This window comes from Anomalospiza imberbis, chromosome 12 (assembly GCF_031753505.1).
Source record: "Anomalospiza imberbis isolate Cuckoo-Finch-1a 21T00152 chromosome 12, ASM3175350v1, whole genome shotgun sequence".
Classification (NCBI taxonomy): Eukaryota; Metazoa; Chordata; class Aves; order Passeriformes; family Viduidae; genus Anomalospiza; species Anomalospiza imberbis.
The window spans coordinates 12,580,464-12,597,184 of record NC_089692.1 but is presented as its reverse complement, the minus strand read 5'-3'; the positions used below and the strand labels follow the sequence as shown (position 1 = coordinate 12,597,184).

General features: G+C 39.5%; 2 protein-coding genes across 6 annotated transcripts in view; one reads left to right on the top strand and one right to left on the bottom strand.

Moving 5' to 3' along the window:
• The window catches only part of PHAF1 (phagosome assembly factor 1), a 36,322-nt gene extending 23,696 nt beyond the window's left edge, over nt 1–12,626 (top strand). Inside the window, exons 10-18 of one of the 5 annotated variants that reach the window (XR_011003409.1) lie at nt 996–1,129; nt 1,738–1,821; nt 2,534–2,616; nt 3,378–3,421; nt 5,360–5,403; nt 6,759–6,817; nt 8,399–8,471; nt 8,899–9,365; nt 11,607–12,626. Coding sequence is in view for 1 of the 5 variants with exons in the window: in XM_068202811.1 (XP_068058912.1) it covers nt 996–1,129; nt 1,738–1,821; nt 2,534–2,616; nt 3,378–3,421; nt 5,360–5,403; nt 6,759–6,817; nt 8,399–8,471; nt 8,899–8,988 (611 nt within the window). In the remaining 4 variants the exon portion in view is untranslated. Of the gene's footprint in view, nt 1–995; nt 1,130–1,737; nt 1,822–2,533; nt 2,617–3,377; nt 3,422–5,359; nt 5,404–6,758; nt 6,818–7,547; nt 7,739–8,398; nt 8,472–8,898; nt 10,948–11,606 lie in introns of those variants that run through there. The other 4 variants (XR_011003408.1, XR_011003410.1, XR_011003411.1 and 1 more) reach the window with 4 other exon arrangements.
• The window catches only part of TRADD (TNFRSF1A associated via death domain), an 84,743-nt gene that overhangs the window by 42,907 nt on the left and 25,115 nt on the right, over nt 1–16,721 (bottom strand). The window lies entirely within an intron of this gene.

The following is a 16,721-nucleotide window of genomic DNA, read 5'->3' as shown; positions in this document are numbered from 1 at the left end:
ATGCAAAAGATGAAAAAAAGAAAATTATAGATTATGAATAAAAATAGAGCAGATATTTTCAACCTACTTTGCTTCTCTTATTACACAGGAATATAAGGTAGAGCTGTCTTGCAAAGTTTCTACAAACTCTTATAAAACATTACACATCTGTTCTAGCTCAAGTTTCTCTGCTTATGTATTAATATGAAGTTACTGCTGCTTAAGAAATCAAAGATGACCAAATTGGATTTTTCTGACTTATTTTAGTGGGTAACTAGCTACATACATAATGCATAGTGAGGAAAGCTAAGTGTGTATTTAGAGCACATCCTGTGTTTTGCAGTAACTGCTGCAAATGTGTACTTGCATTCTTGTAAATGTAAGATGCTGCGTTCCTGAAAGCAAGTGGGCTCACAAACTGCAACATCTTTGCATATCCTAACATCTGGTAACATGTCAGCAATTCATCTGTGTAATGGCTATTCAATAAGATCTGCTTTAATGCTGTTTGCACAGGGATGTACTTGCTATTGATTTAGTAAGTTATGGGAATCTTGAGTAAAGAATGTGTGTTTTGTGATACAGTTAATGTGGATGAGGGATTTCACTTTATGCGCTTGACGTTTTTAGCTGGAGATAAATCTCTAGCTGCTAAATTAGAATATTCTAGGGATAGAAATAATTCCTGGTATTTACTGCTAATAGCCAGCTGATCAAATTGACATGGGCTGGGAAACCAAGTCTATGTCCATGTGAATGGCAAGAAAGTGAAGGTAGTATGGCTGAATTTGGAGGTGGAAATGGGGAGCCATGCAACAATCAGTGCATGCACCGCTCTGATAAGAAATGTTGACACTGTTGCAAAGTAAATGGTTAAATTTAGTTTGGTTCTGTTGTCTGAGGAATGCAGCTGTTGGGTTTGTGATAAATAGAGGAATGCTAACCTTTTGGTGTTGATTTACTGATGTATTCTGTGATCAGGAAGGATGCATGTAGAGTTGTTTTCCATTCCTCAGGCTGTGGCCCAGGTGTTTTAGCTGATGCCAAGATGCGGGTATTTGAGCGCTGTGTGTACTTCGGTGATTCCTGCCAGGATGTGCTCAGCACCTTGGGCTCTCCACACAAAGTCTTCTACAAGTCTGAAGACAAGGTGAGGGAATTCATTCAGGCACAGACTTTGTTCATTGGTATCTCAGTCTCATCATAGTGCTTGTGTTTGGCAAGGTCAGTGGAGTTGAACTGCCATCTAGCACAAATTACAAGTGCTCAACATATTACTTGTCATAATAGACCAGGCTGAACCATTATGTAATAGGTTTTAAGAAGCTTTTCCAAAATCTAAATTAATGCAAATCTGTTTAAATTTATTCTAAAAATCAAATTGTGTAATGTTAACAATTTAAGAATTGCTACAAATGGGAGTGCTTTTGTATCCCAAATGGGCCTTAGCAAGTGTGTGCTGCCTATTTTTTTTTCACGTATAGTATATGTAAAATAACCTCAGCATGTACTTTGATCTTTTCCTAATGTTTTTACACAGCATAATGTAAGTAAACCTTTTAATTATGATAACTGAAAAAGCTGATGTCACTGTGCTGCTGCAAGCAGGTGATAGTCCTGTCATGAAGCACAGTATCTTCCTTAATTGAACAAAGGCTTCAAATGAGATTATAGCAATTTGTTTGAATGTAGAGTTGTTATTAAAGGCATTCATCTTTAAGTATTATTGAATGCATCTGAAAAGTGTATTTCTTGCAGATGAAAATCCATTCGCCCTCGCCCCATAAGCAGGTCCCATCAAAGTGCAATGACTACTTCTTCAATTATTTCACACTTGGAGTGGTGAGTGGAAAGCTTCCGTAAACAATTTATGTAAACTTCAGATTTAGTTACACAGCAATCCTTTCAGGAGGCTAAAGGCTGTGGGAAATGAGAGGCTGCAAAACTCTTGATTGCTGCCTTAGGAATCTCTGGATATGAAAAGCTACACTTGACTTTCCTTTAACACTTAGAAATTTAATCAGCAGCATTTTATCTCCACCAGTGGATGGAGAGCTCTTTGCACTTTGGCAGTCTCTTAGGTTTTCTCCTTTTTACCTGATGCATAGATAACTAGTTCTTGCTCTTGAGATCCATGCCCCTGTCCCACAGAACTGAGGCAAGTGTGCCATAGCATCAGTTGTGAAAGCTTGCTGAGCTGTGGGGTGTTGTTAAATCTTCATGCTCATTCTTGCAGCTGTTTTGCTTTAGTTTACATTACTGTAAATAATATGCAGAAAAACAGGACCTCCTGAGAAAACTTGCCAACATTAGCAAATGAAGCTGCAGTTGTGATTGAGTGCGGGAGGAAATGTGTTATTTCAATTTACAAATAGTTTGATTTTCAAATACTGCTTTTCATAATTTGATTCAATTTCAGTGAGATAAATGTATGCCACTCTATACAGGGGCTATTTTAAGTAATCTCAGGTTAGTTTAGGAAACACCTTCTTCCTACCCAAATTGCTTCATCTTCATCCTACCCAATTGCTTCATCGTTTTTTGTCTTCAACAGGATATTCTGTTTGATGCAAACACTCACAAGGTGAAGAAATTTGTCCTGCATACAAATTACCCTGGTCATTACAACTTTAACATGTGAGTGTACAGAACTCGTCTATTAAAGAGTACATTAAAACAACTGAAAAAGAAATCTTACGTTCTCTTTTATAGAATTACAGTATTTTTTCATAAGTCTCTTTGGTGTATCTAGTAACCTGTGGAGGTTGCAGACATCATTAGTAACATTTTTTTAGTAGTATTTTCTTCTACTTTTAAATGCCTTTATATTTACTGGCAAGTATGTCTTAAAGCAGTGAATGAGGTGAGGTAGTTCTTGGGCCAGGTATGATGTGCAAACTCTTGATAGAGACAAACTTTGTATTAGCAAGAATGCCCATTTTCTGGTAGCTACATTGCTGTTTTCTTCCTAGCATGATTTAAATTAGTGATTAAAAAAACCTCATCTTCTGAACATGTTTCCAATACTTTCTAAGTGTAAACTCTTTAGAGGAGGAGTATGAGTTAGTGATTGGATGGCTGATTAAAGCAGTTAGTGACAGAGAAATCTGTAGTGCTGTTTCATAGCTAAATATTTCTCCATCCACTCTGTGTAGCAATAGAGTAATTTGTGCTGAAGGACTTCTTGTGTCCTCTAAAGAATTGTATTAAGACATTCCCAGGCTGCTGCCTTTTTTGATGTAGAAAATCTAACTGAGAACTTAATCTGCTATCATAGAGTCTCACTTTCATTTTATGATTGATGTGACTTTTCATGAAAGGGATTATTAAGAGCTGCAAGTCTGTGGCTGTGCAGTTTATCTCTGTTTTCTAATAGCTTTATGATTTGCACTTTCTAGTTACCATCGCTGTGAATTCAAGATTCCACTCGTCATTAAGAGAGGTGAGCATTTCCCTGCTGTCCTGCTGCAGGGGGCACAGAAAGCTCCAAGGGGAGCTGGGATCGGTTCTTGTCTCTAACTGTCCTTCATTATCAGAGGATGCTAACACACTCATTGAGACAGAGAAGAAATTTTGGGATTAGGTTTCTATTTAAGTGGAAAAGACACTTCAGGGCAAGGTAGCAGTTCTCCGATTTTACTTACACTACCTCTTCACTTATTTGGATCATGCAAATACTTAGCTGCACATCACAATATCCTGTAATGCTACTGCTCTCCTGATATCAATTACCTTGTACCTGGAGGCTCAAAATCTGTAAAACAGTGTTAATCTGAGCTCATCTGTCCAGTCCACTGGTATATAATATAATCTGGTTTATCTGGGAATGAAAATAAACTTCCAGATACATTGGCTCTGTGTGCTACTGACAAAGTATTTTGTTTGTGTTCACCTGAAAATAAATTGGTAAAACATACATCTATAATCAGTAGTGCTGATTTGGCAGGGTACTAAGATATTCCCAGCTCTGTGCTTGTAACTAATCTCAGCAAAGTAGGGGAACCCTGTCTGAAGATCACAGTGATTGAAGTGGACTTCTCCAACGTAAGAAGAAATGTGTACTGGGAAGGTGTTTGGATTATCCAGGGAATGCCAGATGCTGCCTAGGTTTTGGCCAGGGATGTTTTCCTCATTCTGATTAGTATTTACTGCAAGCACTTTGCTGTGTGAAGTGCAATCCTCCTGTGGCTGCCACAGCAGTTTGAGCATATGGAGGATTAAAAACCTGGAAAAACAATATTTGTGTATACAGGCTTATATGAAAGTTGATTTGTACTTCAGCCAAGAGAATGAGCATGAGAATTCTCACTTCTAAAATTATTTTCCCATAGGTTATTGTACTTCAAAGCATTAATTTGTGATTAATTTTATTTGCCTCAAGTAGCATTATAAATTTATTCTTAATGTGTCTGTTTTTTTATTTGGCATTACTGACCAACTCTTCTGGCCTCTAGCTTATGTGCAGATCATGCAACAAGTTATGAACTGATATTGTAACAGTTTTGAAGAGCCCATCTTCTTCCCTCTGGTGGCAGTGCCTGATGCAGTTTTATTAGTTCCCTTTTATATTTCAAGTTCAGATGATAAATTAAGAGCCAGAATTCAAGTTGCACAGACACTGAACTCTCAGCACAAAGAGAGCATGTTTAGAGAGGGAAAAATACAGAGGAGCAAATGGTCTTTAACTTGACTGAAAGCTCTGTTTGACGTGTTTAGTGTCTAGGTCCATTCCCACTGCTTTGGGAATATGCTTTCAGTATTTAGGAGTACCCAAATATATCTGTGTACGATACGTATGACAGTACTTGAAACCACCAGCAAACAGTTTCTGTTTAAAGGCTGTAATTGTAAATACAATGCTGTCTTTTTATTTTTTAATAGGTAGGCTGTGATTCTCAAGCTGTCTGCCATCTTTATTTTGGAAGAGTGATGTTTTAACTGATTTCAGGCCTGCCAGCTCCTGAGACTCCAGATGTTAGTTTTAGCCAGATTTCCTCCCAAGTGCAGTGGAGTCTTTTGGACTTTATGAGTGGCACATCATGTTACCTCCTGAAGTGGCTGTTCTAGGCCTGTTAGCTTAGTGCAAAGAGATGGAGTTTCTTCTACAATGGTGTTCTTCCATCTAAGATTAGAGCTTAAGCTTTTATATTCTTGAAGTTGGGACTTGCTGTAAATAGGGAGGTTTGCTTTATCACCTTAACTGGCATTTAGTCAGTGTTAGTGACAATTCTGATTGATAGTGAATGCTGATACATTTGTATGTGACCTGATCTAAAGCTCCTGTGTCTCCTGCTATCTGAATTAACATGCCAAAATAAAGGATTATGTAGGGGACTATTCAAGCTTAAGCTATAAAAGCTTTTCTGTTTTTGTTTCATAGATAGTGCTGATTCACAAACAGAAACATGTACAACATACAGCAAGGTAAGCCTGTGCAGAACTGAGTGTTTTCCTAATTTTCTTAAACCATCTAAATGATTTCATGCCAACTTTACAATGCACTTCAAATAAATTACAGCAGTGGTATCATGCTGTTTTAAAGTGGAATAGTCGAAGGCCAAAAGTTAGTGTGTATCTTGTGTTTTAAATATTTTGGTGTGTTAAATGATTGAATTCATTTGTAAAAGCACTCTTCAAGTGAACTAAATTACTACATGATGGCATGGCTTGCATTTTAACACAGCTGCAGGTAGAAATAGTGACATAAATGATAGGGGAAAACAACAGCTGGTGGTGGCTGAATGTTAGCTGGAGACATGTTCCTAAACAAAATTCTCACAGAGCTATTGTACTAAGCATAGCTCTTGAAGACATGTACTATTTAACAAGAGAGTCTAGTGCCCTTCCACTTTCTTCTGAAGGGCACTGGTAATGGGATGTTTCTTCAGGAGCAGCCTTTCAAAAATGTCACTGCCAGTGTGACATGTGATGACAGCAGACTCCTTGAAGATTCCACAGCCTTACCACCTAAATGAACTTCCCAGCTGGGCAGTTGCTGCTGTGTATCTCTCAGCTGTATTAAGTTGAAAAACTTCTCAAAAACTGTTAATGAATGTCTCTGCAGTCAGCATTCAGCCCGGGTCACTGCTGCTCTCTTGGTTCCTGGGGTGCCAAATGAAGGCTTTCCTTGGTGAATTTTGGGTCTCCTACTGGGAAGAAAAATTGGAGTCAGCAATCTGGAAGATGCCATTCTATGCTTTTTGATTTGAATTAACTTACTCCCTTCAGTGCTTTGACTTATTTCAGTCTTGTGTGTGAAACTGCAGCTACTTGAAGTCTGGTTCAAGTGAGGAAAACTGTTGGACACTTCCCAATCATTAAACAGTGCAGCTTTCTTCTCCAATATTGTTGCTTAAATCAAGGAAAGATTTCTGGGAGAGGTAGCAGTGGGGCTATTTTTCCTCTCTGCAAAGGTATGAGGATATTTTGTTGAAGTTTCCCACTGCTGCTTTGGTCTCTGAGGTGCCCCTAAAATGCCACAAGACTTTCCAGCAACATTTTATCCATAAGACCAATAGAAATTTCTATATTAATTATTCCAATTCCAAACTATTTTTAGACAAAAATGAGAATATACCTTAAGAGAATTTACTAGCCCTAGCAATGGATAGTTCCATTACTGAGTATGGCTCCAGTCACCAAATACTTCTGTAAATACAACCTCAGGTTTCTTTGACAAATAGGCTTGGCACTAACAAATGTGCATGGCACTGTTCCTAGATAAAAAGAAGAGTTTTCTTGTGCCTCATTTTAACACACATTCATTGATGTATTTGCAGTGGGACAGTATTCAGGATCTACTGGGACACCCTGTAGAGAAGCCAGTGGTACTGCACAGGTAAAAATCTCTTTTTACTTTGCTTGGCAAGGATTGGCTTGACAATAGAGAACAAGGAAGAGTGTTTATGGCACTGGTTACTTTTGTACTGCTTTGCTGGTTAAAGTTTCAGGGTTTTTTTGGCCACTAACAAGATAGCTGCTCTCAGAAGAAATAAACTGACATGCTGAGTGAAAGCATTTCTAAAATTCCTCGAAATGCAAAATCCAGAGAAGATCTCAGAGAAAACAGTGCATTGAAAAGTCTTTCTTTATGAGTAATAAATAGTGTAGAGTTTTTGTACTTTTTATAAAGTTTTTCAATAACATGACATTATATAGCACAGTATATATACACATGATAACATATATAACAGCAGTCTGTCTGAAGAAACTTGCCTTTTATGAACATACGTGGTTCTACAGTTCCTTTAGGCTGACTGAAGATAGAATAGCTCTTAAATTTGCTGTGTTTTGTAGGCATTGAGGTGGATACTGGGTTAAATGGGCTGTATTGAGGTGGATACTGGGTTATCTGTTTGTAGAGTTACCATTTTATGATGTGAAACCATGATTTTTATCTCAGGACAAGTGTAAGTGATGGGTACTGTGCAAATACCACAGCAGTTTGAGATTAATTAATGTATTTTTATCAAGCTTTCACATAATTTTGCCTTCGATTTTTTTTTTTTTCCCCCCCTCCCCCTTAATCATTTTGCACTTTGTTCCCCTTTACTCCTGTGTTATGCCAGTGAGATGATTAGAGCAGAAGCCATGTGAATGAAGTAAAGCTAAGGTGAAATAGTGATGACATAGAGCCCTTCTATTTCTTCCATCTGTGTTGTAGAGAGTAGTTCAACCAGAGAGCGCTTTACTGAGCACATCTCAAATGGCTCAGACATGCAATTTGAAAAACTGACCAGTTTACAAGAAAGGACAAAAGGTAAATAAATATTCATTAGGGGTTTTTTTTGGCTGTAATCTAAAATTTACTGCAGTCAACAGAAATTGTCAATGTACAATCAAAAAATACCAGAAATAACTGGAAGAAAGTGGTACATAGATCTTGAAAAAATACTGTTTAATAAAACTTGGATTATTCTATTTCAGCATCATATAGGTTAATCTTCTTAACATGCTAAATCCAATTGATTAATAGACAGTATATAGTAAATATAAATAATAGACTATTTATAGTAAATGCACATAGTAGAGGTTGAGACACAAAGGGAAAGATCTTGCACAAAAATAATGTAGTAACATGGTGCTTCTCTCTTCCTGTGTATCTGGGGGTTTTCTTAGGGTTCTATTTGTTCAAGTTAAGTGCAGGAGAGTTTTCCTGTAGAGGTCACTAGTGGCTTTTTTTTTTTTTTTTTAACTTTATGCCCAAGTGTTATTAATGGTTCTGTGGCATCAAACAGAGTTTCCTTTGGCTCACTTGGAGTCTAGCAATGGTGTGCATAATAAAGAGGCACTTTCTTTTGATGAAAGCTATGGTAAAGATGCTGTAATTCACCTTATGTTGCTGAATAGTTTTCCTCCTTAAGACTCTCCTGATCCTCACATACCCATTTTAAATTTTTTTCCCCTCTTTTCTGTTCAGGTCATCATCTCCGAACAACACTAACCCATTTGGGTCAACCTTTTGCTTTGGACTGCAGCGAATGATCTTTGAGGTTAGGAAAAAACCCATTTACTTGGTCTGAGCATGGGAAGATGAGTCTGCTGTTACTATGAGTGGCTTCTTACTTCCTACTGCAATAAAAGCCAGTGCTTGGGAGTGGTATAAATTTAGTGCCTGTTGGCAGAAAGAGGGAACTTTGCAACCTCTTCTCTGAGGTTGTACATTTGCATGTTAAAGCTGAAACTTCAAGTTTGTCATCTGGAACTCGTCCTAGCAGGAGATACAGTCACAGGACTGGTTGTGTCATGGAAATCAAAGAGACTGTTTTTAGGAGCTAGCCAAGGGCTTCTTGCTGTCATTTGTTGTTGGGATTTCTTCGTCAGGCAGGTCACTTCTGTATTCACTATTTTAATGCTTGTGATTTCCTGTTTAGTATAGCACTTCGTTTAATTTCCCTTTTCCCTGCTGTGCTTTTGCAGGTGATGCAGAATAATCACATAGCTTCTGTTACTCTGTATGGCCCCACACGGCCCAGCAGCCAGTTGAGAACGTCGGACCTTCCCCAGTGAGCATCCCCTGCAAAGTCAGCTAATCTCAATGCTACAGAATTAGTACAGCGTGCCTTGATTTGCTGCCACTTATAATATGGAAAGCACGTTATGATTTAATTTTTTTTTTTTCAATAAGCCTTTCCACCCAGGAGTGGTGTGGAGAGGAAATTCTCTCAACCCTTCATCATGGGGCATGGAACTGTTGATGGAGGAAAGCAGCTTAGGTGCCTGTGCCGTCATTTATTCCTCTCCGTTGCCCTCGTCCTATGCAGCACAGACGTGAAGAGACTGTCCCTCCTTCTCAGCTGGCAGAAGGGGGAAATGGAAGAGGGGCACGTAATGACTGCAAGAATTAGAAGCACAAACTTTCTGAGCCTTGGAGCATCTGGAAGCAGGTATTGATTTTAGTCTGTTTGTGTTACTGTATTGATGTGGTGGTCACATTTTAAGAAAACGTGTGTGTATATATATATAGATCTAAACACCTCGGTATTTCTGTGGCTTAGGACATTGTACCAAGTGTGACAAGGATGTATATATGTCCATGATTTCAGGCACCACATCTTTGTGTAACTTTAAACCAAGCAAGTAGCATGTGCATAATACTTGGTTGTAACATTTGCACTACATACACTTTAATTACTTGATAAACGTTTATCTTCACTGAGGAGCATCTGTGTACTGGGTGTGAGTGGGGTGTGGTGGTTATTTAATGTACACTGCGCATAAAGCTTATTTATACAGTGGATCAAATTTATCCACCTTCCTGCACTAATATGTACTTGATATGCTGATACAATTTTTTTCTGTCATGGCTGGTTTACTAATTTTTTTTCATATGCAATTTCGAAAGAAAAAATTCTGGAAGGGGTTATTTCTATGATTGAATTATGTTTTAATGAAAAGATTTGATACAATTTTTCATACTAGTGAAAAATGTAACGAAGAAATAATGTTGCCTCATTTGCCTCTGTTCCAAAATCCTTTATTCCTACTCTATTTCCTCAGAGAAAGAAAAGCTGTATATAATGGTATCTCAGAAAGAAATTCTGGAATTCCGCCATCACCAAGATAACCTTTTCTGTAACTTTTGATGTATGATTTTAATTTATGCCAAAGGTTTAGCCAAAGACATCCTCGTTGTAGTTTCACCATTTCTGTACATACATGCTAACTGCACACCCCACCCCAGCAGACAGGATATAGGCTTCTTTCTAGTTGGGAGATGCTGCTCGCGACATTTTATCCCAGGAGGATACTTTAGGTTTCTAGTTCTCTTACCAGTCTTATTTGGGAGAAATAGGTGGTCTGTCTTTGAAATAATGAACCCTTTTTAAAAATGGACAAGAGAAATGTATAATTTTATCCCATTTTTAATATTTTGGTGTCGCAACTTGTGATACATAGATGACAATTTTGTGAGTTTTACTATGTGTGTACAGATTTTTGTAAATATGACATTTTTGTAATTTTAACTCCATGTACAGTGTAATCCTGTATAGTTTATCAATGAATGAGAGATAGGAAATCGAATGTTAAGTGAAGTTTGGGATCCTGGACCAGTAGCAGGGATAAATGTGTGTGTGTGTGTGAGACGTTCTTTGCCATTTAGTCTTCCTGTATACTGTGATACTCTAAACTGTTTTGCTAAAACAAACAAAAAAGCCCCATGGAGAATCTAATGGATAAGGAAAAAGTTACTGTTTACCTTTATCCCTAGGTGTCACTCCTGTTGAATCCCTGTTCAATCTGTGCTGTCTCCTGTGATCGTTGCTTGCTAAGAAAATTCTATGCCTCAATCTTCCTTTTTGTTTCCTCTCTAATTTTAATTTCATTTTACATAGCCCTTCTGTAAATTAAATGGAATAATAATGAGCATGTACACTGAAAGAAAAATAAAAAGAGACTCTCAGTTACTGATTTTGTGTTAAATACAGTTGCTGGGTGTTTTTGTAATAAAATCATGGATATTCTTGCTTTTTATTTTCTTATCAATTAGTTCTTTTTATTTTACTGGTTTTCAGACATTGTATTTGAAGTACCTCACTAGTGTATAGTGACTTTATAGCCAGTTCAGTATGTTCTCCAAAGAAACAGTAACTAACATAACTTGATAGATACATTAAAGCATTTTGTAAGGTTTTGCCCTGAAGTGGAGAAGTCTTCAAACTGTGGTCGATAGCACCGTGGGCTCTGCATTGTGTTCAGAAATGAGATTGTTATGCTTCTGTGGGCCCTTGGGGATCGTGGAAATCAATTGAGCTTCAAAGAGGGAGAATATTGCACAGCAGAAGGGAGGAAATGCCTGCAGTGAAAGCTGCAAATGTGAATTCTCCTACTGCCTTCGTGTGCCCCAAGGGACTTCAGAGAAAAGCTGTGGGAGTCCCCCTGCCCTGAAGCAGCTCAAAGGCTGATGCAGGGCACAAGGAAGGGAACTCCTGCACTGGCTGTGTGGGCAGGCAGAGCACTCAGCTCCTCCTGCAGCCTCCCTCAGTGCTGCAGTGCACCCTGACCCTGCCTGCTGCTCGGCTCAGCGTGTCTCACAGAATCTGTGCGTGCTGATTCTTGTTACTAAAATGTGACAGCGGTCCTGATGCTAGCTTCAATTAATTTTAATCCATCCTTTTCTAATAAAGGCTCCAGAGAAGCTGCAAGAGGAGATAAATCCTTGATGGGATGATTTGAGTAATGGCTATACAGATGCCACCACTATCCTCCTCTCGAGCATATTGAGTTGAATTTCTTCAACTCAAGAGTGAGGTCAGGCCTGCTGCTGTAGCATGAGCCCTGAGATTTAGGACAGGAGCAGCAGCTAACCTATGGTGTTTAATAACTACGGTGGCTCCCAGCTTCACTTGTAATGCTCTGGTGAGACCTAGTGACTAAAATAGTATTGGTAATTAACAGTTCTCTCTTAACAACCCATATACTTCTCTAGGTCAGCCCCTTGATACTGAAAAATTCTCTGCACAGACAAAAAATCAAAGGCAGTTTCGCATCTTGGCTGTTGCTGCTGGGCTGAGCTCAAAGCTTTGACTTTTGGGAGAGGCAGACGTGAAGAAGCACCAGGAGAGAGAATGTGGAGCTGCTTTTATGGATTTCCTCACCCACCCTTTGTGAATGCAGCTGTTCACAACTCTCTTGTCTGAGGTGTTTTGATTTGTTTGCTCCTTTTTGGACCAAGCCAAGCTGTTCCTGAGCTGATGCATTAGAGAAGCATTGTGGAGCCTTTAAGGACTTGCTGGCATGAGAAGTTCAGCCATGGGTAGAGGGAACTGATGGTGGCTTTGAATCAGAAAAAAGAGGAAGGAGTAGAGGAGCTCTGGGGGACAAGGCAAGGATGGCAGTGTGGCAGGAAAGGAGGCTGGGACGAGGCAGTTTATCTGAACCAAAAGCTCTTCTGGGCAAAGGGCTGCTCAGGGGGGAGCAAGGGGCCAGCTCTGCCTCCCCCTCCAAGGGAACTGAGAGATTTGGGCAGCATCAGATCCCGTTTTGCCAGGTGGCCTTGTTCCTTGTGGTGATCCTGTGTGGTTTGATACAGATCCTGCATGTTGGCAATATGTGCATTGGTCCACCATTTTGGTTTCATATGATAAAACTGTTTGATATAAAGTTAAATATAATTGCATTTTTAATAAAACATGTAGTGCATATGATCTCCTTCTGATGTGTGCTGTTTTTCTTTGTAAAGAGGTGAGGAGGAGTTTGTGTGTGTGTGTGTGCTTAACTTGAATATTGCAGTACTTGTCCACAGTATTTCATTTGCTTACATTTAATAAAACTGATTGTTGTGCCCTTCTTTAAGGAGGTGAAGCTGACATTTCTTCACCTGTTCTCCAGGCCTTCAAGCAGTCCCTGGGCTCCTGTGATGGCTCCAGGCAGTGCTGTATAGATAAGTGCTGCTGTGTAATACTAGAACCCTCTGTTCCCCAAAATGCAGTTCCTGACAAGAAAAAGCAATCTTCTGTTGCCAGGAACTGCCACATTTTTAATTCTAAACAGATTTTTTTTTCTGAAAGACTAATCATATGGTGTGTGAGAACTGATTCATGTGATCATGATCGTTCAAATTCCAGAGCTCCCATCCAACCTGTTGAAAACAAAATCTTTCAGCACTACAAGTAGATGGTGATTCATCATTGCTTTGGGGCTGGCTGGAGATTAGGGGCCAGCTGCTGTTTCGCAGAGGGAAATCAAGGGTGTTGCTGCCCCCTTCACACTGACTTTCTACCTGCTGTTAGAACCTGTTAGTCACTTAACTTCTCTAAGCCAGAACTTCTGTTACGTTTTTGTGTTTGGTGGCTCAAAATGTACATTGAAAGAAAATCTGCGTGTGTGAGTCAGTGTGGCTCTTACTTTGAAAGAAATGTTATGTCCAAGCCCTCTCTGCTTGCTTTCTCCAGAGTATTTGGGCAAAGACCAAGTTGTCTGATTTGGCACAATTTCACATAAGCTGGTTGTGTTCAGAATATTTTTGATGCAAGAAACATTATTCCATACTAGTTATAATTGTTCTGTATCAACTTTTGCCTGATAAACACCGTTTTGTTAAACCTTGACTACACCAGTGCAAAGCCCCCTCCTCTCTGCCTGTCAGCCACAATCTGACACAGCACATGGAGCCAAAGAAATACCTCACTGTGAGTCTGTGGAGTTAAAATACTGGTTGGTTCTGGTGGTTCTTTTCATGTAAAGTGTGAACCGGGTTGTTCCAGAGAGAGGCTGAAGTAAAACAAGGGGAAATGAAAGATGGAGCTTACTGGAGACACAACTCTTAAGCATTAAAAACAGGCTCAGTGAAGCAGAGCCCATGAAGGATTTTTTTGGGGGAGTGTATGTGTTACTTGGAGGGCTCAGGTGCAACTTAAATAATATATTTTTATATGTGAATTTTTGCTGTAACTAATAAAGTCACTGTTGAAATGTTTATCTGCCAAAGCTTACATCCCAAGCTCTTGTGGTGTATGTGGGGATGTCTTGTTTTTCCAGCAGGTGAAATAATTTCTCCTCATCATCTGGAAAAAATGAGTGCTTGAAACAGCAGGAAAGGTAAGCTGGAGCTTGCAGAGGAGGGCACACACTGTGGTGTAAGATACCATTATTACAGTAACTTTTGTTCTGGAGTGGCTGTAATGGTTTAATGTCATCTTTTTCATACATTAATGAATTCCCCTTTAAATTTTACTCCTTTAGTTATTTTAAAGTACTGCATATTCCAAATCTGGAAGCTGATTTTAAGTGCCTTAATGCTTTACACCTACAGTGTGTGTATCTATATCTGTATCTATATCTATATATTCCACTGAGTGCATAAGTTTCATTCTCTTATTATCCTTGAGAGAGGCATTTAGTTTTAATACCAATCACAAAAAACCCTGCATGATTATGCAATGTGCAATCTAATCAACTAAATAATCAAACCAGCCTGATTTGCTGTATTCCCTTTTCCTCTCTGCTTATCTCAGAAAAACTGCAGCCCTGAAATTCTGAATTTACCCTGTCCCTTGCTGGGTAAGCTCTGCTGCATCCACAAGTAGGGAGGTTACAGAGATAATTCCACCCTTTTCTGCTTCTCTGGCTGTAGACACCATTTGTCTTATTGTCACACCTTGATTCCCACCCAGCTCAGGCACCCCCCTGGGACAAGGCTGTCACTGCAAACCTGTGTTAGGTTTTTTCCAAGGTTTTAGCCCATGGATTGTCAATAGATGGGCTGGGAAAGGGAGGGGGAGAGAGAAGATCAGTGAGCTGAGTCTGAATGGTTTGGAGAGAGCATTGGGCTGGCCGGGAATGGTGGGGGACCTGTTTGCCACTCCTGAAGGGACTCAGTTGTGCTCCTCCTTTGGTTTTATTTTCCTCTTTACTTTCCCCTCTCATTCCTCAGTATGGTTTTCTTACTGATCATAAACCTAGAAAGCAATGAAAAATTGTGTTTTAAAGTTTTACTGGGTTTTAAAACTGTTACTGCAGCTAGTAGCATCATTAGGGAAATGTGGTGGGCTGATTTTCTGAGCTGCTGAGAATTGCAAGTCCAGCTGGAAGAGGTACAGCTCAGGAGATCAGCAGTTTTTCATGCTGGGCTTTGGGATAGACTTCTTTTTCTCTCTGATCTGATGGTCTTTCAGCACTCCCAGGGAATGTTCTCAGTGCTGATATTTAGTGAAGGTTCTCTGAGCCATTTGATTACTTTGTACTGTTTGAGTTTGCAGCTGAAGTTTTCTTCTGAAAACCTGCTGCAGAAAGATGAATAATTAAGCTGCAGACAGGAAGCACAAGATTTTAATACTGAATTGCTTCAGAGTCCTCTCTGGCTTTCATTTTTGTGATACCTGAGTCTGCAGTGGCTTGACCAAATGACGGATCTTGGCATTCCCTACCAGTTTGTGCGTCCAGAGATGCAGTTGGAGGTGCTGAATGTGAGCCTCAAGCCAGGTCTGCTCATTGTAGGGACCAAATCTGGCTACTTATGTACAGCAGGAACAAAACTTGACTGTGTGTATCCTTGGGACTCCATAAAACTTACTATACTGTATTAGTCTCAGCAGTTATACTGAGAAAGTCTGCTTGCCTTGTTTGCTACTGGTAGCACCCACTTAGGATGTTTTTATGTTTTCTTTTCTTGTCCTGGGTTAGTCATGAAAAAAATTGCCAAGAAAAAATTTATAGCAAGTATGATTGGTGCACTCAATTGGCCAGTTAATAAAACCTACTCAGAATGTCATTCTGAAAAGGATGGGTTTGGGTTTCTGTGATGCATCAGAAAGGTCAGTAGGGTCCTTCCTGCCAGTTCTCATACACACCTGGGGGGGGGTCAGGATTTTCTGAAAAGACCCTCATCCTTAAGGAAACAATCTTTAGCTTGGGTGAAGTCAAAGCCTTTGCCTCCTATAGCAGTAAGCAGAACTCAGTATTTCCCCAGAGCACTGTGCTCACATATGGCATCTGTGAACTTCCAACTTAACTGCAGAAGCACATGGAAACTTAAAGCCAGTCAAACAGGCCATGCAGCAGAGGCTGGAGAACAAAACCAGATGGATCTTTCATCAAGAGAGACTCTGGTATTCACTGGATAAGAGAATGAGCTATTCTATAGACTAAGATAATGGAGTAAACAGTTTACTCTAGCTCTGTTTCTGTCATCAGGGCAGTCTGACACCAGTCTGCTGGCACAGACTGTGTCAACACAGATGTTGAACAACAACTTTGATCTGGGACAAAATGCACTCATTAATGCTGTGTTGTGGACAGACTGCAGATCTCAAGACATTATAGAGGGAGGAGCCAATCTCTGCATCTTCAAGTGTAAAAGGAAAACCTTCATAACGACTGCTGAACCTGACTAGCTGAGTCATAGGAAATTGCAAGGTAAACTCTGTTATTTTTCTGTCATTGCCATTTAAATAAGTCCAGCATAAGGAAAGACTTACCAAGTTATCAAAAATAATGAATAATGTATTTTCCATGTTACTGTCTTCATGAAAAATCCCTGTGGTTTTAGTCTTACAACATGTGTGCAGGTGTACTTGACAAACTCACTCTGACAACTAGAGGCACATCTGCATGCTGTCTTTTAATAATGGTATAAAGAATTTCCCAAACTGTAAACTACTCCCAAATAATACATTTCTGTACAATCTCATAAATACACAAGTATCACACATGTTAGCAGACAGGGGCAGGAGTGACTTTGTCCTACCAGTGAGGCTTTGGCTTAGTGCCACACCCTGCAAAGCTCCTTGTGAAGCTCATAT